The 27,550-nt window shown below is 39.1% G+C and overlaps 1 protein-coding gene across 1 annotated transcript; it reads right to left on the bottom strand.

Moving 5' to 3' along the window:
• Positions 1-1,417: 1,417 nt before the first annotated feature.
• Slc5a7 (solute carrier family 5 member 7) lies at positions 1,418-27,550 on the bottom strand. Its single transcript, XM_048430179.3, has 9 exons — positions 27,369-27,550; positions 25,896-26,128; positions 22,661-22,774; positions 21,784-21,939; positions 16,684-16,832; positions 13,763-13,906; positions 9,332-9,485; positions 6,708-6,925; positions 1,418-5,143 (listed from the first exon to the last, which is right to left on the bottom strand). Exons 2-9 carry the CDS (start codon positions 26,071-26,073, stop codon positions 4,514-4,516), a joined length of 1,743 nt encoding a protein of 580 aa, XP_048286136.3. The 5' UTR covers positions 26,074-26,128; positions 27,369-27,550; the 3' UTR covers positions 1,418-4,513.

Genomic DNA, 27,550 nt, shown 5'->3' with positions numbered 1-27,550 from the left:
ATTTACAATATCAATCTCCTATCACTTTAGCATCTCTATAAAATTCTTTAAGTAGGATATGGCTATGCATACCTATAATCCTAGCTCTTGGAAGATAGGAGCAGGAGGCCACCCTCAGCTACATAGTGAATTGGAGGCCAGCCTGGGTTATGTGCGACCCATGTCTCCAATTAAAAAAAAATGCTTTTTAAAATAATTTATGCTCCCAGCAATACACATAGCAACTAAACTAAACCTTTTCACTGCCATTTCTAAAGTTCCAAGGTCCCTTTTCAGTTTTGATTTCTTCTTTTGCACCCAAAGTATTCTTGACTTGGCAGATAGTACTGACCAAAAATCCAACAAACACAGTGATGTGACCTCAGCCCTCTTGGTTAAGGTCATGGTTATATACAGAGCTCAATTTGGGTGCATATAGGACAGTCTGGAAACTATTAAGCTGTGTCTGTGAAGCAAATATGATCTGTAAGTCAATGCACACTAAAATGAGACTCTAACTCCTTCGTCCATTATGCAAATTCCACAATGACAATGATGATAAAGTAGTTAGTTGGAGAGCAGAGTCTTTGGTTCTATATCTTCCTATTCTAAACATTATCTACCACATGAACTTGTGTATATCTTATTGTTTGTTAAAAAGAGGTACACACCATTATTCCCAGCAAGACTGAAACCCAGTGTAAGTGATAAAGAACATACAGCTGTCAATGTCCGTGCCTTCGTCTGTGCTCCTAACCTTAGTAGCTATCAAGTTATGCTATATCCAATGGAATAGGATATAACCAAACTAAAGAGAGCCTTCTAGAACATAAAGATGCTCAAATCAGAAGTACTGCATAGCTGAAAATAGACCTCTAGAGTTTCAATAATCCTAACAATCATCCTGTGACCATAAGCATGAATGATAAGTCTTGTTTCCTATGGGTTAATTCAGGTGCATCTTGTGCTGTTGGAGCCTGTTTGTAGTTACTTCTTTGGCTATTCCCACTACTACAAGTTTCTTTCATTAAATCCAACCAAAAAACAGGAGTCTGTCCTTGGAACACACTGAGAACTAGTTTGACATTGTGTGTTGGCTCAGTGTCCAGTATCAGGAAATAGACAGCTTTTTTAAAAGATATGTATTTTTATATTAAGTGTAATGGAATTATATTAAATGAAATGGTCAGTTTGTTGATTTATTTAACTAAAAGGAAGGGCCTGTGTATAATGTTTAATCTATGAAAATGTACATCTTGATATGAGATAAGATGCACAGGTTGTCACAAAACTTTACAAGTTGCAGTTTTTCTACTTGACATTTAAGTATCTTTCTATGCATTGTTTATTTCATTTACATTGTGTAATTGCCTTTAAATACCATTTATATGTGAAGAGAGACCCCCCAAAGCATTAAATCTAGACATGATATCCTGGATTGCAATGGCATAATTTAATACATTGTCATTATGTTTAAACACATACATATATACTTGTAAATCTACTTATTTTGAGTATAACTTTGTATAATACTTTGATTGATAAAAATATAGGTTTTGGAACCATTATATGCATTTGTCTATGCAGTAGCAAACATACATTATGACAAACTTATAATAAATTATATATGATACAAGAGTAAATTTTGTAGAAGGATAAAAAGGAAAATGAATTATGTTTAAAATATAATGCTAATTCATTATTTACAAATAAAAATTTCTATACACGTTATATTAAATTCACTCATTTCAAGCTTACATTCATATGATATTCACATAAAATTCATTACTTATTTGTTGCAATGAGATTGGATTTGGCACTGAGCATTTGAACAGCTTGTTGACATATCACTCCAGCTACAAGGCTCTGAACGTGTGGAGGAACGCAATTTACCTAAGATATGTGTTACAGTCATTGGCAAAGTATGTTAGTGAAACTCCTCTGTTGTTCTGATATTATCTAAGGGTATTCCCTCCCAAGTGACAGGGAAACACCTGGGTTATTTTGATTTCACTGAAGATGGACATGAAAATGAGGTACAGTGCACGAGTCTGGAATAACATACAGGTGTCTCCATTCCAAAACAGAACAGCCCTTCTGCACCTTGAAGCTTCTTCCCTTGCTTGGAAATCAGAGAGAATTCATGCCAGAATACATGACTAATGTCTTAGAATTCTTCACTCATTCTTTTGATATTTTAATACCTTAAATATCATCTTGTTTATCATCAGCAAATTTTATGGGTATGCAAGTTTTGATAACTGTTTTGACAGTGTATATTACAGCTTCAAAAACAAAACAAAAATCCACTGTTTATGATCTTTCAGTTTAATATTTTGGATGAGGCAAAAGTTTCTCTCCTAATTACCATTAATATTATTTTCTTCTAATTAAATAAGGTTATTTGGACAATCATTGACTAAGAATACTACAAAATGTAATGGCTGTGAAAAGAGCATGCTTTGCCGTGGGCTCTGCAGTATGAGTGAGGCTTCATGATGTGTGGAATAGAAGCACACAGCTCGCCCATCTGAAGGGAGGACACATGATGTAGAGATGCTCAAAATTCACTCCTGTCCATGTTGGGAGACCTGGTGGGTCTGAAATACCATGTTCCCCAAAATGCACCCCTGTGGTTAATACTTTTTTCATGTCAAGTTTTCTCTTTCTTTGTCTGTGCTTTCCTTAACTCTTTTCTCACCCCACATTTGAGAATCTCAGACTGCATACTGGCAAGCACTCCACTGTTACTGAATTGATTCTGAAAAAACCTGGTAAATGAAGGAATCGTACGTTCCTTAAGTACATGCATGATTCAATAATGAGGCTCAAGTTTTGAAACAACAATGAAAAATAGGACATTATAATATATAAAATCATTTCACTTTTCATTCTGAAAATTACACTCGGATTTTAAGCCACATTCTTAAACAAAGGATGTCCACCTGCTGATGCTTTGAAATAGTTCCAATTGCAAACTACAGAAAAGAATTCTAGGGCTCAGAGCACAAGGTTTGTACTTGATGTCGAATATTACAGACAGGGGCAAAATTACATTTAATCATTGACCTCTTGAAAGTCATGTGCACACCAAATATTAAAAATGATGGCTTTTTCTCTTCATGACTTGCTTTAACCTTTTGTTTTCTATTGCATTTTGAAATTCAATATATACACTTCTGGAGATCTGTCTGGTCCCTAAAAACGGCTTATGTGGAATAGGGCCCAGAGTAGACCTTTAACTTTAAACTATTCTATTAATGAATGTCCACAAATGAGTGGGGTTTGTTTTTCAGTCTCTTGGTGAGTTGTTTGGGAACTGCTGGTAATAAACACACAGTGAACACATGCTATTGCAGCAATCGGCACCTGCAACAGGGGTTAAACAATGACCTTTTTTTATATATGGCTCAACTTTGTCTCCAATACTGACTTAGAAAATAAGCCAAGGCATTATATTTGTAAGGGTTGACAACAGCTAGAGCTAGAATTATCCTTTTCCTTTCCCCCTATTCTTAATCTTCTTCTAAACTTATTGCTGTAATGCTGTCCAATAACCATTCATGCTTTCATGCTTTCCTTCAGATACTTTCTTTGAGCGTATGGCAGTTGTTGACATCCTCAAAGAATTCAGTGCATGCTTTCCATCCCAATGTGGGCCCTATTTTCCATCACTTACACATAAACTTTTGTTTGTGTTGTTTGTGCTTAGAATAATATATGATATCACTAAAAAAAAAACACATCAGATTGTGGGGCTGATGAGCCAGTACTTAGCATGTGCAAGGCCTTGTGATAGATCTCCAGCACCACCAAATAAATAAATAAATAAATAAAATCTGAAGAGAAAAAGAGAAATGAGAGAGGGAGAGATAGGGAAGAGTGGGGGAAGAAGGAAAAGAAAAAAAAATGGAAGAGTGGCAGAGAGAGGGAAGAAGGGAGGGACGAATGGGGAGGGAGAGCATGTTCATGAAGAAGAACAGGAAAGGCTAAGAGAATGCAAGTTGAAAACTGAGCAAATGTCACAGTCAGATCATGGAAAAGCAGGCTACTATACACATGGAGAGAGGTGAACTGGTTAACTCATTGAAAAATTGACAGTAGTGATTGAGAATAAACACAGTATATGTGTTGTAGTAATTAACCTAATGTCCAGTGCATTAGCCAGCAAAGATGCTAAGAACCATTCAGACTGCTTTCCATGGGCTCGCTAATATATATTTCCTCTTTCCATAATAGAGATAAGTAATATCTGGCCATTTCTTTGGCTAGGACTTTATTCATTTATATATGCCTTAACAAAACTATTCAAAATTAAAAGTGCTATGATGAGAAATAAAGCCATTGTTTTCACACTTGATTCCTTCTCTCTGTGCAATTGCTATTTTTTTCTGAACTCATCCATCATAACTTTTTATTTATGCAAAGCTTCTACCCCCAAATGTTTATATTTTAATGTCTGTTATATATGTTCCAAACCTTCTTTCCAAGACCATCCTACAGCAACACGCTGTTCTGTACAGTTTAGGTGGGGTCATTGTACGTTGTCTTCAGTCCCAGATCCCTCTGGGCTGGAATCAACATCGAGAAGGGCCTCTTTGTTGGTGAAAGTTGAGCTGAGAGTTAGACTCTGTCGAGGCTTCACAGGTGCAAGTTCATTCAATTTGATGTTTTCATTTCTGACTAGAATAGTCTTGTCCATGTTCTCCTCACTGTGCCTCGAAACGACGGCATCAAATACGTCTAGTTTCGGAGGCAAGGTTCCACTTTCAAATAGATATTTGGCTAGATAAGAAACACAAATGTTGGTCAAGAACGAGGTAACCATGGAGAGAGTTTTAAAGGGGAATCTCTGGTTGTATATACCACTCTTGTCAACGTAATAACCAGGGTAGAAGATTAGGGGCTGCAAGTATAGATATGGCTCCCCTCCAGTAATTCTCAGGAAAAGTCCAAAAATGTAACCTGCAATGGCCCCGTAAGTGTTGGTTCCTTTGATGAAGAGTACACAGAGCAACTGGGGGAAGATGATGATATAGACTAGGTCAGAACTCAGGTACCAGAGCCCATACACAGTCTTTGTCAGCAAGGCCATGGCTGTTGCGGATGCTCCAAACACCAACACAGTGATCCTCATGACCCACACGATCTCTTTGTCTGATGCCTGTGAGGAATCAAGGCAGAGTCAACATTACAAACAATCAAGGCAGAGTCAACATTACAAACAATGTGCTGGCTCTTTAAGAGATGAACAGGATAAATGTCTATGGTTCAACACTGATCTTATACAGTACCCCATGTCCAAAGCTGATGGAATCCATGGCAATTGGGTACAAGGGTTTCTTGTACCATATGAATGAAGTGAAATCATGGAATCTTTCTCTGAATGTACGGGGGATAAGCTTAGAGGAGGGTCGGATGTCACGCATGAAATAAGGCAAGGTAAGATCTCACCCACATGAGGCACTGACAGTACAAGCACCCTTCAGACTTGTCTCTGTAAGAGTCCTACCATTTTCAAAGGTAACTATTTTTTGGTGCCTTAAATCAGGTGTTTCTAGAGGGATTTCCTTGAAAAAAAAACCAATGGGCCATTTTTAAAAATTGCCTTTGTAGGTACATGTATGTGTGTGCAAATGCACATGCTACCGCGCATGTGAGGAGGTCAGAGGACAATCTACAAGACTCAGTTCTGACTATGTGGGTTCCACGGATGGAACTTGGGTCACCAAGCTTGGTGGCAAGTTCATTTTCCCTTCTGAGCCATCGCATTGGTTCCAGTGAACTTATTTTGCTGACTATGACCTAGGAAACTGGTGAGAATCCAAATTTTACATGATAGAGGAAAAGCTCTTGAGAGGGAGGGGTTCATTGTCCTCCAAGGAACACAGCAGCAAACTGGCCTAGATCCGTTTGGCTCTGTAAGGAAAATCAAATTGAAAGGCTGCATGTTAAGGGTATCCTTTGGAAGTCAAAGACCACAGCAGTTGTTAGAAATGTGGTGTGAAGTAGCTCACCTTGACTTATAGTTACCAGAACTCTCTAACATCCTAGCGTATTTAACCAGATTAAATGCTTCCTAAAACACTTGAAGATGCATTTGCTTTCGACAAAAAGACAAGAAATTTAAGCTAGTATCACGACAATCTCTTAGGAAATAGTTACACTAACATGTTCCCTTTCATGTGAAAATGAGCAATTATATGCATTGCTATGATTCATTTGCAGGATAAATTCACCATATTTAAATATGTGTGTTTAGCCAATATAAAGGCTGAATTGCAATACAGACTCAATATGTGCCAGATTGATCCTTTATCCAAAATGCTTGAGAGCAGAAGTGTTTCATACCAAGAGGTGTTTATTTTTGTATTTTGGAATATTTTATGTTCCATAATAAGATACGTAGGAATGAAACCGAAGTTTAAAAGAGAAGCTAACTTACATTTCACTTGTACCCTGTAGGTATGGCAGGAAGGCTATTTGTAACACTGTGTTTAGTAATTTTGTGAATGAAACAAGGTTTCCTAGGATGGGGCCTCCCACTTATGACATATGGCTGGTTTTCAAAAAGTTTTGGATTTGGGAACTTTCCGAACTTACCATAAGCATTTCAGCCTGCCATACTATATACAAAATCACACTTGATATTCAGTAACACAGAGAATGCAGTGGCAATGATGAAAAAAAGAATGACAGATTATGACTGGTTAGAAGGCCGGACTTACATTTTGTCTGAAGGAAAGCTGGTAGATATTCCGAGCAAACATGGAACTTGCTGACAGGATGGAAGAGTCAGCTGAGGACATGACAGCGGCGGAAACAGCACCAAGCCCAAAGAAGGAAATGTACGCAGGACAGAGGTACTGGAGGACAATCGGGAGGATCATGTCTCCTTCCTCCTTGGCCTTGGGATCTGGGAACCCATAAGCAGTCTGGTTCCAGTCTGTGGAGCAGAAACAATGGTCACCACTGAGAGTCCCTGTGTGGTCTGCTGAGGTGGGAAGTCCCTATGCTGGTCCTATAAGATGGCTGACCTGCCTGGCTCCTGTGAGTGTTGATAGCCTTGGGGCTGAGTCACACCTGCTGGGCTCTTTGTGCGCAGCAGTGCATAATCAGAATTTCAGACAACCTACTTTCCCTAAACCAAACATTTCCTCCAGACCATTTGGAGTTGAGTGAAAGCCTAACGTTCATTCTGAAAGGTCCAGGGACCTGTGCACACAAAGAGATCACAGACGATTTTTTTTTTTTTTAATCACTCACCCTTTTCCTGAAGATCGTTTAACAGCCTTGGAGCTACCTTTTTGTCAGTTTTCTCCTCAGCAATTCCATCTTACATTGGGTTTTCTTTAGGAGAAATAGGGGGCACATCATGCTAAAGACAGCTCCTTTTCATTCATGAGCTCGGAATTTTTGGAGGTCTTTGAACTTGGTCTAATAGATGAGTTGAAACATAAGTTTATCTTTGAATATATAGCTTCCACTTTGTTATTTATTTGTGTGTATGTGTGTGCATGTGCGTGTGTGTGTGTTTGTCTCTCTGTGTGAGTGTGTGTATATACATGTGTGCCCAAGCGTCTGTAGCACTCAAGTGCTACAGCATATGAATATGAAAGTCAAAAGACAATTTGTGGAAGTTAATTTGTTCTTTCCACCATGGGTTCCAAAGATGGAACTTGGGTTATCAAGTTCAGTGGCAAGTAATTTTACCCTTGGGCCATCTCACTGTCTTTGTGTTATCTGTTTCATTGCAACCTGTGTTGAAGGAGACAAGGGGCCTGGCTATATACATTAGTTAGCTTCTTAGATATTTGGTGGTCTCCTTGATGTCAATGTCAGGACCAAGCAGTAATGGTTTACTTGGGGTCTATCACTCCCCTACTTTCCATTACAGTCATCACTAAAGCCATGCTTATATGCTAAGGGCTAATGCTGCAACTGAGAAGTTAAGTCACTAGAAATCATAACCAATAATGTATTCTCAATCCAAAAAAACAGTAAGCCATATGTTGATTTTGTTACCCTGCTTAAATGTGCATGCGCACACACTCAGGGGGTGGTGGATTGATCTGTTCTTGTGAAACAAGCCATATTTTATTTTTGCAGAAGCAGACACCTTTGCCAAATGCTTTTATCATTCAGCTATTGTTTTATATCATGTATTATCATGGAAGGGGATGATTATGCTGCAAATCGTGATTTAAAACTCCCGTTTTAAAGAATAAAATATAAATAAACCAAAATAACTCAATAAATGGCATTACTCTTATAAGAGACAACAGGGTGGGTGATAAACCCTTTCTAATCTGTTTTAATTATCTTTACTCAGAGAATGCTCCTCGATATAGATTAATACTATGTATTTTCATTCCACGTGCTGAAAGCTGCTCCCTAATCACACTTAAAGCAGCTGAAACTTAGTTCTGAAGTTTATAAAATGCTCCACGGACCACAGATCTCAGTTTCTGTCATTATGATTTTATGATCTTATGTTTATATCTCCTCTGGCTCTTTGAAACCTGAGTCCTTAAGGTGGTGTTATTGCTATTAGGCAGGGAGTTGAGTAAGATACAAAGGTAGAACCCTCCTGACCATGGTCGGTGCCCTTACAGGAGTTCTTGCTTCCTCTGTCTAGCATGGAAGAAACATAAGAGACAGAAATGATCAAGTTCAAGAGAGTTAAAGGCAAGACTTCAGAAATGTTTCATAGAGGCCAACAGGGAAATAAACATTTTATATTGCTCTTTTTTGTTGCCATAGTATTTAGTCTATATTAACCAATATATTTACTGCTTAGTTTCTGCAGGGAAAATAAATATCACTCTTCGTTAGCAAACTATTGGAAATAAAAAAAAGGTAAAATCTCAAGTTCACAGTGGTCCATGGAGACCAGGAGGATTGTCTCCTAAGCCAGTGGGTTGCAATTTCTACTTTTCTCTGGCTCCAGGGAGGCTGTGGAAAGTTTTCAGTGTCCATTTCTGCCATTTATAGCTAAACTCACCATGGAGTAGCCAAAATGGAGTGATATTTTTACATCCAACTGCTTACCTCAGGTTGCACTGTGAGCATCACAGTTGATCTCCTGTGTTTATGTTTGACTGAACACAGTTGCTAACATAACAAAGTTGTTTTTTTTTTTCCCAAATGTTTCATCATTGAGTGAGCAACAAAAATCAGACAGAGATCATGGAATTAGAATTCTAGTTTTGAATGCTATAACAAAGGCATGGTAGGATCATGCAGAAAAAATTAATTTCAATGTAGGGCCAAGTGGGCTAATGAGGAAGAGAGATCAGCATTTAGGGATTTGGGACACTACCTTGTAAATGCGACAAAGGTGCAAGTTTACCTGTGGAGGCTCCAATGGCTCCTATGCATATGGACGGTAGAGCCATCACCAGACACCCAAAAGCTGCCAGGAAGGACAGCACCTGAGCGTAGGTGGCTGAGGACGAAGAGAGAACCCTCTGGAAGTAGGCTTGCCATGGGATTCCACCCAGCATCTGCAGGAGAGCCCAGGGATTCAGAGTCAGCCAAACAAAGGAGGAGGCAAATGAAAGGGTTCTTTTCTAGGAGCTTTCGTTGTAACACCACATCAATCAGATGCATTTAGAATGCGTTTAGTAGAGTTGTGAAGTATGGAACACACTCCACAGACCACAAATCCCAACTGCGGCAACTGTGTTTGCTGAGTTGTGAGGTTTTGGCCGCGTCCACATTTGCCAGTTTAAATTCTGATCTTCTGGGTAAAGGAATCGTATCACTATTGTGGTCTGAGTGAATCCACTGTACCATGAAAATGGAGTCAGCATGAATCTAGTTAGTATCCTTTTTAATAAAACAAAGAAAAGAGCAATAAAAAACTTAAGGGAGGTTGATTGCCTTTTCTACCAAGTAAGGATGTAGCAAGAATGCGCTATCTGTGAAAAACCAGCCCACACCAAAAACAGTCTGCCAGTGCCTCAATCCTGGGCTTCATAGTTAGACATGAAAAACAAGTTCTGTTGCTTCTAAGACATCTAAGTCATGCTAGTTCCTTAAAATACCCAGAGGATATCAGTCCTACCTGTAACTGTAGATTTTCCTATTATATATTTTTGTATTTATTTATTTATATACTTATGTTTGATTTTTTGAGACAAGGTTTCTCTGTGTAGCCCTGATTGTCCTGGAACTCACTCTGTAGACCAGGCTTGTTGGGGTTTCCGTCCCACCCGGTACCCCACAACCGGCATACCCCAAGGAAAATCACTCACAGGACTCCATAAGGTTATAAACTGATTGGCCCATTAGGTCAGGCTACTTATTAGCTCTTATAACTTATGTTACCCCATTATCCTTATCTATGTTAGCACATGGCTCCGTACCTTTCTCAGCAGGGCAGGTTACATGCTGCCTTTTCAGTGGTCTGCACAGGAATGGCAGAGGGAGCTTCCTAGATAATCCCAGTCTCTTTGCTCCACCTCTACTTCCTGTCTGGCTTTCCTGCCTATACTGCCTGCCTGGCCAATAGCGTTTTATTAAAATATGATTGACAGAATACAGATAATTCTCCCACACCACAGGCTGACCTCAAACTCAAAGAGATCCACCTGCCTCTGCCTCCCAAGTGTTGGAATTGAAGGTATGTGCCACTGCTGCCCAACTAATAGTGATTTATTTAAAAAAAAGAAAAAATATTGGATTCCTTGTATTATTTCTTTTAGTGACTACAATAGACAGTCTTTCCCTTTCCTTAATTTACCTGTTCTTTGCTTCCTTAAAATTATCCAGAAGACTTCAGATTATATTGGGAGAGAAACATCAACCATCATAAAAAATCTTAGGGGAAGGTTGAAGTGGGAGAGGGGAGAGGTAGGGAGGGGAGCAGACAAAAATTTAGAGCTCAAAAAAATCAATAATTTTTTTTTATTGGAGACACAGAATAGAAAAGAGTGATGACATCGAGCTGCAGTATAATTGTCTACAAGGCATCTGCATGGAAACAAAACTAAGAAACAATTATTTGGGCTTGAGAGAAAAGGAGATAAGTGGATGCCTATGTATCCATCAATAAAGTCTGCAGAGATGACAACTGAGTTGGGCATATAGGAAGATGGGAGTCCCGTGAAGAGATATGAATATGAAACAAGTAAAAACACCATGATACCCAGGCACCATTGGACCACTGCATACATACCATAATACCCAGACACTCTGGGAAAATTGCATATAAGATATTAGTAGAGTTCAGGGTACAGAGTAATGGTCATTATTGGGACATTATTGGGACATTATTGACTTTTCCCTGAAGTATTGATACTTATATTGCTGTCAGACAGGTAGAAAGTTAGTATTCAGTACGTAGTATCTGAATGAGGGAATAGATGAAGGAGCTTCCTATGACACCTTGAGTCTTTCCTTCAGGGATTTAACTCTAGCATGGCTGTCTTATTTCTCTTTACTTTGTCTTACCAAGCACAGTTCCTGATATACTAAATCCAAAGTAATTTTCTTTCCTGTAAAATTCATACATATTCAGAAGTCAAAACAAATAGTTAAAAATAAATTTCAAAATACATAATTCAGTTTTTAAAATCTATATTCTTTTTAAATTTGTTTTTATGTATACAGTGTGTGGCCTGTATGTTTTGCCTGCACACCAGAAGAGGGCTTCAGATCTCATTAAAGATGGTCGTGAGCTGCCATGTGGTTGTTGGAAACTGAACTCAGGACCTCTGGAAGAGCAGTCAATGCTCTTAACCTCTGAGTCATCTCACCAACCCAAATCTATAATCTTCCCAAAACATGTTTCTTTCTTTCTAAACCTATACATTAGTATGTCATTAGTATTTTTTGTCCATGTTATATGAATTTATGTACTTTTAGAAACATTAGAACCATCCTGAACATCCATAGTTTATAAGTAAAATCTACCTATGCTTTCTAAAAGACCAGTTTATATACTGAAAACCTGACCCCAGTTTGATGGTATTTGGAACTAAATTGAGTTTTGGAAGGCATAATCAGATGATAAGAGTGAAGCTATTCCAAAAGGGATTGGTGACCTTTGAATGATATGCTTTTCTTTACAACATGGGAAGGCATAGTGAGAAGTTAGCAGCCTAGAACCTGAGAAGAATCCTTGACAGAACCTACCTATGTTGGCTGTCTGACTTCAGACTCTATTACTAGAGTATTGAAAAGTAAATTTCTATAAGTGGTACTTTGTTGTGGTAGCCCTTATTACTGAATACAGAATGCAATTTGGAAAATGAGTGTAGAATAATAACAATATGGAAACAAGGTAAGAAGGCTATAGGTCTAATGTGGAGCTAATTAGGGGTGGTGGGGCTGACAAAGGCTTCCAGTGCCATTAGCAGAACTTAGGAATCATGTTAGCATAGAGATTTATGGAAAATTACCAGAAGGACAAAGACCATTTGTATTACAATCCATAGTTTGCTTCTCTGGTTTCTCCTTCCACTCAACATATATTTGTTTTCTTCTTGTCAAACAATTGAGATAATGAGTCTGACTAAAGAACTGGATATAAAGTTTTATTTTATAGATGAACCTCATGAGGACTTCAATGTGGTATGGGGGAAAGGACCATGAGATTGTGATGCTCTGCTTTAATTCCTAGCTCAGGCACATTTTGATAGACAACAAGTTGCCCGCTTCTGCTTTTCAGCATCTCCATGCAGCTATAAACACATTGGCAGGCAGATGTCATTTTACATCTCACTCTTTATATTCATATTCACAAAGTATCCCAAGAAAAAGAAAGCCAAGGGATTTCTTCTCAAGCCTTAGTAGAGAAGATTCTATTGGAAACAAACTTTTCCCCAAGTTTTCCTGCCTTTTACCGGGGAATTCTTTACTAGAAAAGAAACACCTAACTTGAGTGTTGAAGAGTTGTTCATTTTCAGTAAAGTGCCACACACATAAACTCATAAAATATTATCAGTCCTCTACAAAGGAAAAAAATAACCGATTCCCTCTCCACTGTCTATAAGAAATTATCAATTTCTTGCCTTGAAATTCAATGCAATGTGTTATTTTCATACATCATCTCCTTAGTTAGCAGATTCATAAAGTCTGGTAGAATTTACATGGTTCTTCCCTCGTCCTCGGCCTGCACTCTGCCATTGTTCCCCCTATGCCCTTCTCTGACAGGGCTGCCATACCAGGGTTCTTTATGTTTCCAGCTACTTCTGTCTCTTGAGGACTGATGTAAGTGGGTCTTCTGTATTTCTGTTGCTTTCATTGGCTAATTAATAAAGAAACTGCTTGGCCTGATAGGTCAGAACATAGGTGGGTGGAGTAGACAGAACAGAATGCTGGGAAGAAGGCAATGAGGCAGACGCCATAGCTCTCCTCTCCAAGATGGATGCCGGTTATACTTGTCCAAGTAAGCACAGTCAAGTGGCAATACGCATTAATAGAAATGGGTTGAATCAATATGTAAGAGCTAGCCAATAAGAGGTTATAACTAATGGGCCAGGCAGTGTTTCAATGAATACAGTTTTTGTGTTATTATTTCTGGGTGTAAAGCTAGCTATGTGGGAGCCAGGCAGGAATGCAGCCCGCTGTTCCATATTACAACAGAGGACTTCTCCTCTGGAACCACTTCCTAGTGATGCTTCCCCAACTTACCTCATGCACTGAGAGCCAAGGCATGAGGAGCCAAGACAGGAGTCAATTCAGATATGGCCATGAATCAGCAGGTGAAGCTTTGAATAGACATGTGAAATTTTGAACAATTAGATCACATTTCTCCGATCATAGTGTCACTTACCAACAACAGAAAATTGTCAAGCCAGGTGTAAACTTCAATTGGTTCAATGCTTCCCAGCCAGGGACTCTGGTATTTGGCATGCACAGCGGTGAATCCAATGTCGGTGACTGCAGGATGTGACAGGGCAAAGGGGACACTGATCCACTGGAACAAAGAGTGACATTGGGGCATTGACTATGAGCTTAACTGTCCTGGACATGCACAAGTCCTGTTCCTAGTTCATCTTTCTCAGAACTGGCACAGCTTGATAGTTGCTCTTTCTCAGACAGAGAAAGGCCTGAAATTATGTTTTCTATAGGATGCCATGGAACACGAATTTAGAAAGAAAATGAAAAAAAAACCACATTGACCACTCATGTGTTTGACTACATAGAATCATATAAACCATAGAAGCAATCAGCTTATTTGTGACAGAAAACATTCCATCACACAGAACAAAAATGACCAACAAACACATTTCTGCATGCTTTGTTGTTGAGCAATAGCATGTAGTAGGTCCTGTGGGTGATGAGCGTTTTCGGCTTATACTAATTTCACTCTACATAGCCTGCCGTAAGCTGAATAGTGTCTGTGTGCTTCTTCTCGTCTCATTTTCCCCTGACTTCTTCAGCTCTGCTCTTCTCTGTCAGTGTACGGGCACATCCTTGAATCATCTCTTTCCTGATCATATTAATGAATGACTATCTTTGACTATTTAATAGAAAATAAAAGTATGTAGTAGTGTGAGTGTGTGTTTGTGTGTGGTCAGATTTACCGGGCAACAAGGTTTGCTGGCAGAGGAGTGGCTTCTGAAAATAAGAGGCAAAGACTCAAGAAGAAAACCTTGAGCTTCGAGCTAAACGATTTTAATTTTGTTTTGTAGGTAATTGGAAACTAGAGGACATTCTCTGAAGTTTGACAAATATTTCAATTTAATATCATGGACACTAATGGCGAGTTTCAAAACACAGAAACAAATGGGAGTGCCACAGGTAGTCTCTTATACCTCCTGACAAAGGTCTGAAAGCTAGCAGTAACATTGGCAATCGAAAGGTGTTAGTAAGACCAGGGAGGCAGAGTCAACAGCCCCTGGGTTAGAACACGAAACAGGAGCCAGAAGCTAAAACTAAGCCAACCAAGTGTTCAGTTTCAGATCTCCAAGGATGGTTACGAAACCCAGAAAATTACATAGTCTGAAAAGGTATGGTTAAGGTATAGATTGATTATATATGTATGTGTGTATATAGGAATTAAAGTTGGGAAAATAAACTGTATCTAGACAGCTAATTCTGTAGTACTTTAACTAAGAAACCCATAATTATGTAGTATTCTTTACTGAATAATACACACACATGATCTAATTTAACTTAGGAATTAAAGACTAGTTAATATTCATTACTTATCCACTTAGTTATGCTTTATGGCCAAAAAATTTATAATATATATCCCAACATAGGTTTGCCCTTCTCGTCCTATGCCAACACAATTGATTCATGAGTCTGTGTGTCTTAAGTTCTGCTTTCATACAAAGCAGTGACGCAGGATATACATCATTGGTAGATAGATTCATTCCCCTGGGGTTGGGCTTCATGGGATAACAAACACATCAATTATGAGAGCTTCCCTCATCACACTGACCTCACCTCTGACACTCCCCGAGAAGTGCCTTTGTGTTCTCAGCTTCCTTTATGGATGGCTATGAAGCTGCTGAGTAAGAAGCAGAATTGTGAACATCCACTTAAACATAAAAAAGCAGGAATTCCTGAGAAAATTAAATATTCTCAATTCAATTTTTAAAATGTGTGAATGACATCTTACAACACAAACAATGTCTAGAAGAAGAAGGGGAAATGCGGTTTTTGTGACTATATTGGAATTAATATTTACAGTGTAAGTCAGATTGCAGTTAATGGAGTCCTCCGGGACATTATTACTGATGATGCAAAGTCACAATAAAAAGTTATGGGAGTCATTTTTTCATCTCCAAACATGGAAGGTAAAAGCTGAAATAGTCGGTGGGGATGTTTACGCTAAGTAAAGCAATTAACAGAAAAGAAAATCAAGGATATTTTGATCCTGATTGGGAAAATGAGCACACACGCTTTCTCTGTGGCTCTGCATAAGGACAGTGGGCGTGATTCTTACATTTAATGAGACTGTGCACATGGACCCAAGTCAGCCCTTGACACAGAATGGACACGCATTTCTAATTATATACCTTTAATATGAATTAGGTGTTGTATACTGTCATAAATGTAATTATTGCTTGCATTTTAAGACTTGAAGATTTAAAACTTGGAAAGCAGACACGGATGAATTTAATAAGTGCAGAAGTACTTTTTCTGCTGTCCTAATACTAGTCATTCTTCACAGCGATAGTATTCCTACTTAATAAGACATGCGTGTGATCTAATTTACAGAGGAATACAAACATAGTAAATCTTGCTAATACTGTATGTAAGTAAACCCCTCCTTTTCAGATGCCTGCCATAGCATCTACGTCCTGCAAGTCTCCCTGTGGTACATAATAGAAGACAAGAAGAAGTATTTTGCCCATATTACCAAGGAGTTAATTTTTCATCATGAGATGAAAGTGTTGCCACTGAATACTAAAGAGGCTCACAAGTATGCCCGATCCAAGCTAACAGGGATAGAGAGCAGAACCCAGATATTTGTAGGTGTTAGGGAATACCTTTCTGTCAAATGCTAACAAAAATAACCAGGGGTTTGATCTAACAAGTTCATAGAAAAAATTAGTATTTCAGATAGCATTAAATCTACTGTGTATTTTTCATGATAGAAAAATCATATATTCACTGATTTTTTTCTGAGTTATGTTAAATATTATATTTTAGAAAGAAATGAGGAAGGCAAGCAGGAAGGAGGGAGGAAGGAAGGGAAGAAGAAGGAAGGAGATAAAAGATGAGGGCTGTGTCACTTACCAGTCCTATGAAAATGCAGAACAGTTGAACAACATCAGTATATGCCACAGAGTAGAGCCCGCCCACTAGGGTGTAAAGGATGGCAATGAGGGCAGAGACAATGACCGATGCATTCACATCCACATCAATGATCACGCTGATGGTGGCCCCTAGAGGAAAATGACCAGGCAGCTCAGTGGTCAGGGAACACAGGTGACTCTGTTTCCAAAGTGAAGTCCCAGCAGGTATGTCCTAGGGGCTTGTAAGATGTACAGGATGACCGCAGGGGGAAAGAACTTCTGTGTTAATTCTATGTCTTAATAAACTATGCATCTCTCTACATATAGCAGGATATTCTTTAAGTTGATGTTTTGCTAGATAGTCTATGCAAAAACATATCTAAAACACATGGCAACAGAACAACTAGAAATATGGCTAAACATAACTCCATTCTCAGAACTTGTAATGCTTTGACTATATAAAATTCTGACAATTAAACATGTATAGTTGCCTTCTTTACATCCAAGAAGTCTTTCTGAGAGGCATGAGCACTCATTTCCATAATTTGCGATGAATATTTATTTCCATTTTACTATCTGCTAGCCCAGAATAATACACAAACCTTACAAGATACCAAAGAACTGAGTCAAACTTACAGGGGAAAATAATAAAATTGGTAAATGTAATTATCAATTTCTTTTTTTTTAAAGTCTCCATAGATCTCGTTAAATTGTTTAGTTGGTAAGCATGTGGCTTCTGCCCATAACATATTGAAGAATCTTGGCTTTTAAAAATCATAATTTTGGGTCTGGAGAGATGGATCAGTGGTTAAAAGCGCATATTGTTCTCACAGAGGACCCTGATTCAGTTCACCCAAATGGTGGCTCACAACCATTCAGGTCCACGAGATCTGACAATCTCTTCTCACCTCCATCAGCACCAGACACACAGTGCATATATATCCATGTAGGCAAAATATCCAAACACACAAAACAAACAAATCTAAAAGAAAAAAGAGGAAATGATTGTTTGAGTAACTTTCATCTTCAATATTTGTTTTTGTTTTCTTGCCTTACTGCATTGTTTTTGTTGCCTGTCTTCCCACTGAGAATTTTGTGAATGGGCAGTTTGGAACACTGCTCCCTCTTCCTACTCCTTAACAGGCATGCTCATAGTGTATACCACCTACCGGGAGAAACATTCACTATTTAAAGGGCAACTCAGGCTGTTCTAAAACAACAACACAAAATACTTTTTTAGCTTTGACTATGTTAATAGAACAATTTCCATGAACAAAAAGAGCAATATAATAAAGAGCTATGATCCAAATATTCAAGAGTTCAGTTATTTATCAGGGTTTTAAATAAATGATAGAATTAATGTATGGACAGAGTACTTTTTCTTTTTCAAAAGTTTTTTTTTTCATGTTGGAATTTTAGCTACAAATCTCTGTCATTCTTTTGGTGATGTTTTCTGCTTTCATAAAATTTACAGTTTATATAGGCAAAGTTCACAGCAACAGTCTTTGGAAATACTATTTTGGTTGAAACTCAGTGACTTTAGAAAAGTCACCTGCTTTTCTATCACAATATACTTGGGTTGAATTTTTTTCTGAAAATACATTCTATATGATTATGTTGATTGTAGTGAGAAAAAGCTGCATCTTCCGACCTGCTGGTGTAAAGTTATAAAACAAATCATTGAATTTAGCTACTATAAATATAAGCACACATTTAATTCATGCAGCCTAAGGTGCCATCAACAGTTTGATTTATTCCAGACTGAAAATGATAATCAGACATAGCCTGGCAACAACAGGCTAGCATTCACTGGTATTGACTGGTATTGGCTGATATCACAGTTCATCCTGATTCAACAACTTGATGTCAAATGAGAGGACACAATAAGCAAGGGAAAAGATGTAGCAGAAGCCACAGGTCCCAGAGAACCTTGGGGATGTCAGTGTGACCCAATCACTGACTGCTGGACTGCACCATGAGACAGCATGTTTTATTTAATACAGTGGACAAAACATGAGAAGGATACATGCTCGAGTCATGTCTGGAAGAGGTTATTCTGGAAAGAAAAGTGAGAAAGGACCAGACAAAGAAGAGATGGTGTGGATGAAATCTATGAATACAACTGTCCTCCATGGGCTCTGTGAAGCTGCTCCCACCTGGAACGTACACGGAGAACCATCTCTTATGTAGTTGTATTACCTTAAATAAATGTCTGTTGTAATTACAGAGAAAAGATGCTCCTATATTTTTATTCCCCATGCTCATTCATACTAGGTGACAATGAACACAAATAGAGTTTATACTTGTTCTTAAGTGTCCCAAGATTATTTACTACAAGCACTACTTTTGAAATATAGCCAGCAATTATAATTAAAGGACAAAGGCAATAATACTATCATAGACAGGAGTTTCTAGAGCATAGCTTCCTACCAAGGGCAACAGTGTGTGTATAGATATTTGTTGCTTATAGTGTATGTGTACCTGTGTTACTTTGCATGTGTGTTTATACTGAGAGACTGTTCACACTTTTCCATATACATGAAATATATATGCAGGCATAGGCAAATATTAGCAGAAGTAATTCTATTGCAGTACGGAGTTTATCTACTGTATTTTCTATTTGTAAAATGCCATAGAAACTTCAGCTCATTAGTTCTATTCACCTTTCAGAACCACTGTTTGGGAGGTTTATTCAGTCAGAGTGAATATTTTGTATTTTGTTATTTAGCCCACTACTTTTCTGCCATACCTCAGCATGTAGTCTGTTCTTAAACTCGAAATTTCTAGTGTCAAAACATGTGGCAAGCAAACTCCCCTTGTTTCTCCACTAATGAGAGCGAGGTTGGGGGAGACTGTTCTTTTTGAACATTATGTCATTAGGTTCTAAGTTGAAGACTGCTGTCCAGCACAGGGGAATGGTATTTTCCACTGAGTGACTGGTGTCTTTTATGAACTTGCAAATTGTCTTCCTTTTCTCACTTCTTTCCTCCCATAGTTAGCAACCAAAACCATGACCTTAGATTATAAAAGAATTTGTGAGGTTAAGGAGACAAAGTTGGTGTGAACCAATCTCAGATGGTACAGAGGCTACATATGATAAAACTGGAGCCAGAAGACAAACTGGTCTGGCATATACAACACAATGGAAATTCCTTTTTGCTCTTGCCACCTAGTGCCTGGCTGTAGACTTAAGCCTTGCCCTTTCATTTGGAGAAGAGGTGGGGAATGCTGTGTAGGAGGGGGCCTGGATATGGCCTTCTGGCCCAATGAAGAGAGCTGTGGGAGGCCAGCTCTGCAGCTGTTCCCCAGCCCCACATGCAGTGGGCTGGGACAGGCCCATCTTTGATCTAAAGGAAGCAGACTGAGACTGGAGATCTTCCACAGTCCCACTGAAAACATTGGAGATGAGTCCCAAGACACCCTGACAACTGGATTTGTAAAGTGCCAGGAGCAAGATGGAAGAGTCACAGTTCTGGAGGAGACATGACACAGGGGCATGAGGAGAAGAGAAAAACAAAGGCTCTGTCATGACTACAGATTCTGTGGAAGTTTTGACTTTTAGAAGAAAAGAGGAGGATGGAGCCTGAATTTAGGAGTTGGTCACCAGAGAAGGGCAGACCTGCAAGCAGGGAGACCCCTGCACCGACTCCAGTGAGGAAAGTCTGGCTGAGGCAAACAAGAGGGAGGACTGGACAGTGAAGAACGGTCCTAGAGCTGATGAGATTGACAGAAGGAAGGTGACAGAATGAAAATGATGCAACACATAGCTTCTCCAGGGTCTGCATCTCCAGGTACCTCAGCAGCCTTACTGAGGCTATTTGCGTTTCAGCAACTGGTCCTGGTTTTTTTCACCTCAAAATCTGCACCTTCAAGAGTAGATATGGGTGAAGAGAACCTGGGGATTGGACACTTTCCACGAGTTAACCAAAACCCACCTAAACTTGTGGGAGAATCCTTGCTGTGTACTATCACCCTCAGTTTTACCATTAACTAGCCAAAGCATTATGCCTTCACAAAAACTTATATTGGCATCTCAAGTTAGATGGTTTTGATGAAAGCCTTCCTGTTCTGCCCACAGGCTGTAAGATCCTATTTCTCTGCAAATGTTATTTACGGTTGAAACTCACACATTGTTTTACATTTGCTTTTAATAGGGCATATCTTACATAACAATATTATTACTTTCAAAAATCTTTATAAAATTTAGTTTTGCCTGTGTTTATCAATCTTAGCATAGCATTCATCAGAAGAGAAAACAGGAAGAAACAATTTCACAGAAGTGAAAACAGTTACTGGGGATGAATAAAGGCAAAAATAATTTGTTTAAATTTATTTCCCTTAATTGTCCTCCTGGACATTTTTTTTTAAAGTTCTCATCCAAATGGTATCATTTAGTTGTGCTTAATTAACTTTATTAGGTTGTGCTCAATTCAAGGAAGTCAGGACCATGAGGGGTTGGTTCACTCACTGAGACAGTGTTCCTGATCTAATGGGAGCTCACCAAATCCAGCTGAACTGGAACTGAAAAAGCATGGAATCAAACTGGACCCTCTGAATGTGGCTGACAATTGGGGCAGACTGAGAAGCCAATGATAATGGCACTGGGATTTGTCTTTACTGCCTGTACTGGCTTTTTGGGATCCTAGTCTATTTGGATGTCTACCTTCTTCAGCCTGGATGTAGCAGGGAGGGCCTTGGACTTCCCACAGGGCGGGGTACCTTTTCCGCTCTCAGGACTGGAAGGGAAGGGTGGAGGGTGTGTGGGGGAGTGAGAGGGAAGTGGGAGGAAGTGGAAATTTTGATTGGTATTATTTATAAAGTAATAAAAAAGTTGTGTTCAATTGTGCTTTAAATCACAAATATCTCACAAGAGCAACTCATAAACTTTTTAACTTATGGTCACACTGTAATGTTGTGATTCAGGTTCAAAATAAATGAAGCTGAGTCTAGCTTTCACCTCTACAGCCATACCTTTCTAAGTATAGAGATTTTATAGGAATAAATATGGATCTCGACATGGTTTTAAAGATTTTTTTGTAAAGAGTCCAACCCTAAGCTCAGGAGTTGGAGACTCAGTTGAGCCATCTTGTTTAGTTCTTACCTAATGCAGCGAAAATTGCTGCAGCCCAGAACATCTCTCCCATCAGTGCAGGAATGAACAGCAGCCCACCCATGCGCTTTCCATAGATCTGTTGAAATGGGTCTAGCATGGTCACATATCCCTTGGAACGCATAGGTTTTGCAAAGAACAGACCACCTAAAACAAATCAAAAAAGTACTTGTGAGAGCAAAGTCGTGACAGATACCTTTTTACTATTTATCTTTCTCCCCATAAGAAAATGAATTTTTAAGATATCTGTATGTACTTAGAATCCCATTTTACATGTCCTATGAATATGGTACTAAGAGATAGTTAGCAACCTAATGTAAACTCCGTAGTACATCAAACAGTGCTGTGTCCAGTGGGTAACAGGATGACATAAATGGGGCATATGAATTGGAAGCCATGGACCAGGTCGGTGTGCGTTCGAAGACTTCGATGCATTTCTGTCACACAATCCAACATTTAGACACTTTGAGTAAGCAGAACTCCAATAAAAGCATTTTTTTGTGTGTGTAGCAAAATGAGTTACTCTCATATAATATTGAAACGTTTAACAGTTTCACTTACCCAAAGGAACAAAGGAACAATGGAGCTGATTAGGTTTTAATGATATAGCCATACTACTTTTTGAAGGAAATAATTCACAGTTGTTTAAGAAATGCACTGTTCTAGTGGCCACAGGTTCAAAGAGGTTTTTTACACAGTGCATAACCAGAAGATTAATAATCTAAGCATTGGTGTTCTCCTACATAACAATTTCTGGTAATTGCTACTTAGAAATTTTTCCCACAATAGTTGCTCATGTCATTTGACTTATTATTTATACTCTATACTGAGAACTGTGTGAGTCACTGGGATCTCAACACCCACTTACCTAAGATCAGACTCAGAGAATACCCTATGGGTGCCTGAGCCCATGCAAGACCACAGCCTGGGCCATAAACTGCTTCAGCTGTCCCGTTGATGTAACCTCCTCCAACCCAGGTGGCTGAAATAGAACCAACAGTTGGGTTACACACTCTCTTCACCTGCTGTGCCCTGGGCCTAACCACTCAACACAGTGGCCACTGGCTTCAGGTGGCCCTATAAACTCTGCAATGCAGTATTCCGACAGGTAGGTCTTTTTTCAGATATATAAAAGTTCTGTAGCACAATTACTAGATGAGAGCAGCTAAATAGCCAAAGAAAGCTGGCTTGGGCTAAGAAAACTCGAGCCAATTTTCCTCATAACGAATTTGATTCTTTATTTTTTTTCCAAATAATATTTTCTTAATTCTTTGAGAATTTAATATGATGATTTTTTTAACATGTCCAGCCATAATACTGTCCCCTAATATTTCCCAGACCTATACTTTACTCTTACTGGAAAAATTAAAGTCAACAGAACTCTAAGGTTTTGTAGTTTATGTATTTCTACGAGTATAACAGAAAGGTCCAAAGTGATCCCTGTGCACAATGTATATAGAATGATAAAGGTCTCAGGCTCTTAATACTCTTATCAGACAAGAGACTGACCATCCCATAAAGAATGCAATGTAGAAGAATATATCTCTCTGTATAGAAATCCTGTCTATACCACTAAGATGTGATCAACTGTTTTCTTGCCAGAATTTATCCCCCTTTAAATCCAACAGGCAAAAAAGAGTGTGCTGGAACTAAGGCTCTCTCTCTCTCTCTCTCTCTCTCTCTGTGTGTGTGTGTGTGTGTGTGTGTGTGTGTGTGTGTGTAAAACAGGAATTAAAGAAGAAAGAGGCCTTGAATTTCAAAGCGAACATGGAGGGGGACATGGGAATGTTTGGAGTGAGGAAAGTGAAGGGAAAAATGATGTAATTGTACAATTTCATCACAATCTCAAAAATAAATGAAAAAATTAACATAAGAAGACTCCTGATTAAGAAATTTTAGGCACATTTAATGGGAAATTTAGGTACTAAATCCTGAAGTGAGCAGGAAATGTGTGGTAGCCACTCCTTTCTTCACAGAAGCTTTCACACCCGCTGTGCAGACAACTAAACACTGCTGCTCATTGATTTTCTCATTCTAAATCCTGTTGAAATTTTAGAGTTTTTCTTCTCTACCCTGCACACTGAGTACTTGACAAGGATCAGAAGAAATTTATCCTTACATGGTTCAGAACCTGAGACTTCATCTTTGAGCTAAGATGGCTGAAACCAAAAACATGCCAGCAATACCTGGCGCAGAATGAAAATGGCTCCATGATCTTACAGCACAAAGCTTCTTAGCAATTGCTTTTGACTGCATGGCTTTGCTGCCCTCATCCAAAAATCAAATATGTGCCTGGGTGGTTGCATTTAATATGATACGGAACTGAAAACTTCGTCATTTACTATGATTAAAAGCAGCCTTTCCATTTGTTATTGATTTAGTGTTTTCTGGGCCACAATTCTTTCCCCACATTTACATCCATTTGTGCCAAATAATGAGCAAGAACACAAATTCTTTTAAAGTATATATTTTAAAAGAATCTACATTTACCTCTCAATTTCTTATGAAATGTATGTAAGCAGTCTGAATCTAGTGAGGCTTAAATAATATGGTTCAGATTTTAAATGAATGGTCATATTGACAAGGGTCTTCTGAGCTTGGAGAAAAAACTGTTACCACATCAGTTAGACTATGATAATACTTTATAAGAAACAGTCTCATCTGACTATTTTTATATACTTTAATGGTGTGCCATGTTTTTACAAATCTGCATGTGATGAAAGAATGTATTCTACAACAACGCACGACTATATGAAATAGATTATTATAGAGGAGCAGAATATTATAATAATCAGCAAAGAATAAAATGCTTGGACATTCAGCAGCTCATTTTTTTCTTGTGACTTTTGGGAAACAATATGTTTTTTTAAAGGGATGCAGTATATCACTGAGAGAGCCGCACACAGCACTGCATGGAGGATCCTGAGTGAGGTCAACCAGACTTGGCCCTGATCTTTGCTAACTAATCAAGTCTGGAGAGTCCCTTAATTCTACAACCCTTTCACAGTGTCTGCTATAACGAGCACATGAATCCATCTAAACTATGTAAGTGAATGTCTGAATTCACAATGGAAATACTTGGCAAATAAGAATCTACAGTCCATACAGGATACTGTAGATTTCAGACAACCAAAATGAAGGCTTTCAGAACATGGAAACCATCTTCACAGCATAGTTAGATTCCTAGCTGACACAAAGTATGAATTGTCTTTCAATGGCACTTCTGTGCAAAAATGGATATTTCATTTGGATACAATTTTTAATAAGATATTTTTCTAATGAGGTGTCAAGAGTTCCAGCTAGAGTAGATTATGTTGCAGGTGTTGAATATTCACTAAACAAGGCTCAGACACAAGTGTTGCCAATCATTTACAAGTTTATATTGTTTTCACAATTATGTTCAGTGACCACGATGAATATGAAAAACCAAATAAATGACTCTGAGATCAAAGGAAGAAAGATCAAGGGCCTCTCCTCTTCTAGCACAAAGAAAATTGCAAAGGAAGAGAAATGCAGATGCTGGCCGGGGATTCCTTTGAGGACACACCCTGATTTTTTTCTTTTAATGTCAAGGATTCTGGAAACCTTTCTTTTCACATTGTAAATAGTTTCCTTTCAGGAAAATGGTTATTAAATGAGAAGGTAGTCTTCTAACAGACATTAGTTAGACTAGAATTGTAGTGTCTACAAAATGACTTGTTAGAGCTAAACTATCACAACTAGTTAGTATTCATTTGTCATTTAAGAGAACATCCCCACGCTTGTACTAGTGGGTGCATGGAGACCCATGGTCATAAGTCACAGATTCACAACTTGAAAGACTATGGCTTTGCTTTCCTGCACCCCTTTGTTTTCACCACTGCCACCCTCCAACCAAGCAAGAAAGACTGTATTTGCTTCACTAACATCTAATCCAGTGATTTATTATAAATTTCTTTTTGTCAAGTACTATTGAGATTAAACCTTTTTCTTTCAAATTAAACATGAAATTACTTTAAACTGTACACGTAGTTTGCTAGAAAAACTTCAAAGGACAAGCAGCAATGTCTGTCTTCTCACACAGAGCACAAGCCAGCATTAGAAGGAAGCATGGGAATACCTACCTGTCATGGTAAAGCCACCGACCAACAAACCAATATCTCGCCCCCCGACTATGATGGCTTCGCTGCGCTCTTCTGCATTGCCGCTGTTTTTGGTTTTCCACGCAGCCCATATTCCAACCAGAAATATAATGAGGTAGAACAGGATGATAGCTACCAGTCCTTCTACATGAAAAGCCATTTTTATTTAAGGTAAGGAGCAGATTCTTCCACAGTGGGCTACTTCATCAAGCCTTCTGCAGAAAATACAGCAATGCATTATTAAGCAGCCAAGCACTATGCCTACACAGGCTGCCAAGAATAAGCAGCTGGCTCCAGCCATCCCTTAAAAAAAAAAAAAAAAGCTTGCATTGAAATTCCCATGAAACTAGTCTTAGCCAACAAGTGTCCAGTAGACTGATCTGCTTCTACTTATTAAGTTAATGTTTGGAATTTTGAAGAAGCAGGAAAAAAGGGTAAACACAAATACAATTGTAATATTTTTATTTTCATGAATTCCTTCAAGTTAAAATCAAGTCTCATTTGTGTTTTATCTCAGGTCTTCTGTCAACAGATTGTTTGCAATGATTATGCCTGTATTTGTCATTTGAAACAAAATCGATATTTTATAACTGTTTTAATTTAAGTGTATCCTAAAGAAATACTCCAAGAACATTCACTTGTGTGTGTGTGTGTGTGTGTGTGTGTGTGTGTGTGTGTGTGTGTGTGTGTGTTCATTATTCATCCTCTACTTATCCTTTCAGAGGACTTCAGGAAACAGGTCCAAAAGTGATCCAACATGTTGGTGTGTGTGTTGGGGGAGGACTAGAAAAAATCCATTTAAAATGCATCGCCTGTGTTTTAATTTACCGTAACAACTAAGTATGCTTTCGTTGTTTAAATGATGACCCTCGACCATCTCAGTCTTCCTTTGTCCTTAGTTTATATCATGCCCCCACCTTTCTTCCCGCTGCCCCTTCCTGGTCTCTATGAGAAAAAGGATTTTAAATAAAGTAATGAATAAATCACAGTCACGAAAACGAAGAACGAAACGGAGAGGACTGCTGTCAAGTTCTGAATTAAAGCTTCATCTTATGGAATTCTTGTTCTTTCATTTCGCACACTACCTCGGTTATTTCCTATGCCCAGTTCACAAGCTTAAGTTTCTGGTGGAAGTCTGCACTTTACAAGTGGGTGGTGAGGCGCTGGGTGCAAGCACTCACCTCCGGGATGCCAGCGGGCTCTGGTGCGCCTGGGACTCAGTGGGCACCGCCTTTGTGATCGCTAACTCACCGAACACCCCCTCCGCCCGAGCTCCTTGATGCTCAGCTCCCCGGGACCCCGCGTCTCGGGTCTCCAGAACCAAGTATCTGCAGCCGCTGGCACCCGGAGAGCCACAAGTGCCTTTCAGCTGAGCGGAGGCTGCCTCTCCACCAGAGTTCGCCCCTTCTCTCAGTCCCCGAGGGCGCGGCCGCAGCTCGCTCTCCGGGCTCTTACCTGGGCGTCACCCTGGAGCTGTTCCGGGGTCCGGGCGTCTCTTGATTTCCCGGGCAGCGAGGGAGGGAGGAGCGGGGTGAGTGGGAGGGGGATAGGTGGGGAGCTCGACGAGGGCTGCGAGGGTCAAGGTGATCGATCCGGGTATTGGGAAAAGTCTCTTTATAAGGGAGGCGGGCGGGGGC

This window comes from Myodes glareolus, chromosome 18 (genome assembly GCF_982192425.1).
Source record: "Myodes glareolus chromosome 18, mMyoGla1.1, whole genome shotgun sequence".
Classification (NCBI taxonomy): Eukaryota; Metazoa; Chordata; class Mammalia; order Rodentia; family Cricetidae; genus Myodes; species Myodes glareolus.
The sequence above is the reverse complement of the archived record's forward strand: the minus strand, read 5'-3'. Positions and strand labels throughout refer to the sequence as shown.

Coding starts and splice junctions, on each gene's coding strand:
- Slc5a7 (XM_048430179.3), bottom strand. CDS start 26,073: ATGGCTTTTCATGTAGAAGGACTGGTAGCTATCATCCTGTTCTACCTC. Junction 13,907..16,683: donor TCTGCATTTTCATAGGACTG/GTAAGTGACACA, acceptor TCTTTGTTCCAG/TGGATCAGTGTCCCCTTTGC. Junction 9,486..13,762: donor TTGACAATTTTCTGTTGTTG/GTAAGTGACACT, acceptor GCTCTCCTGCAG/ATGCTGGGTGGAATCCCATG.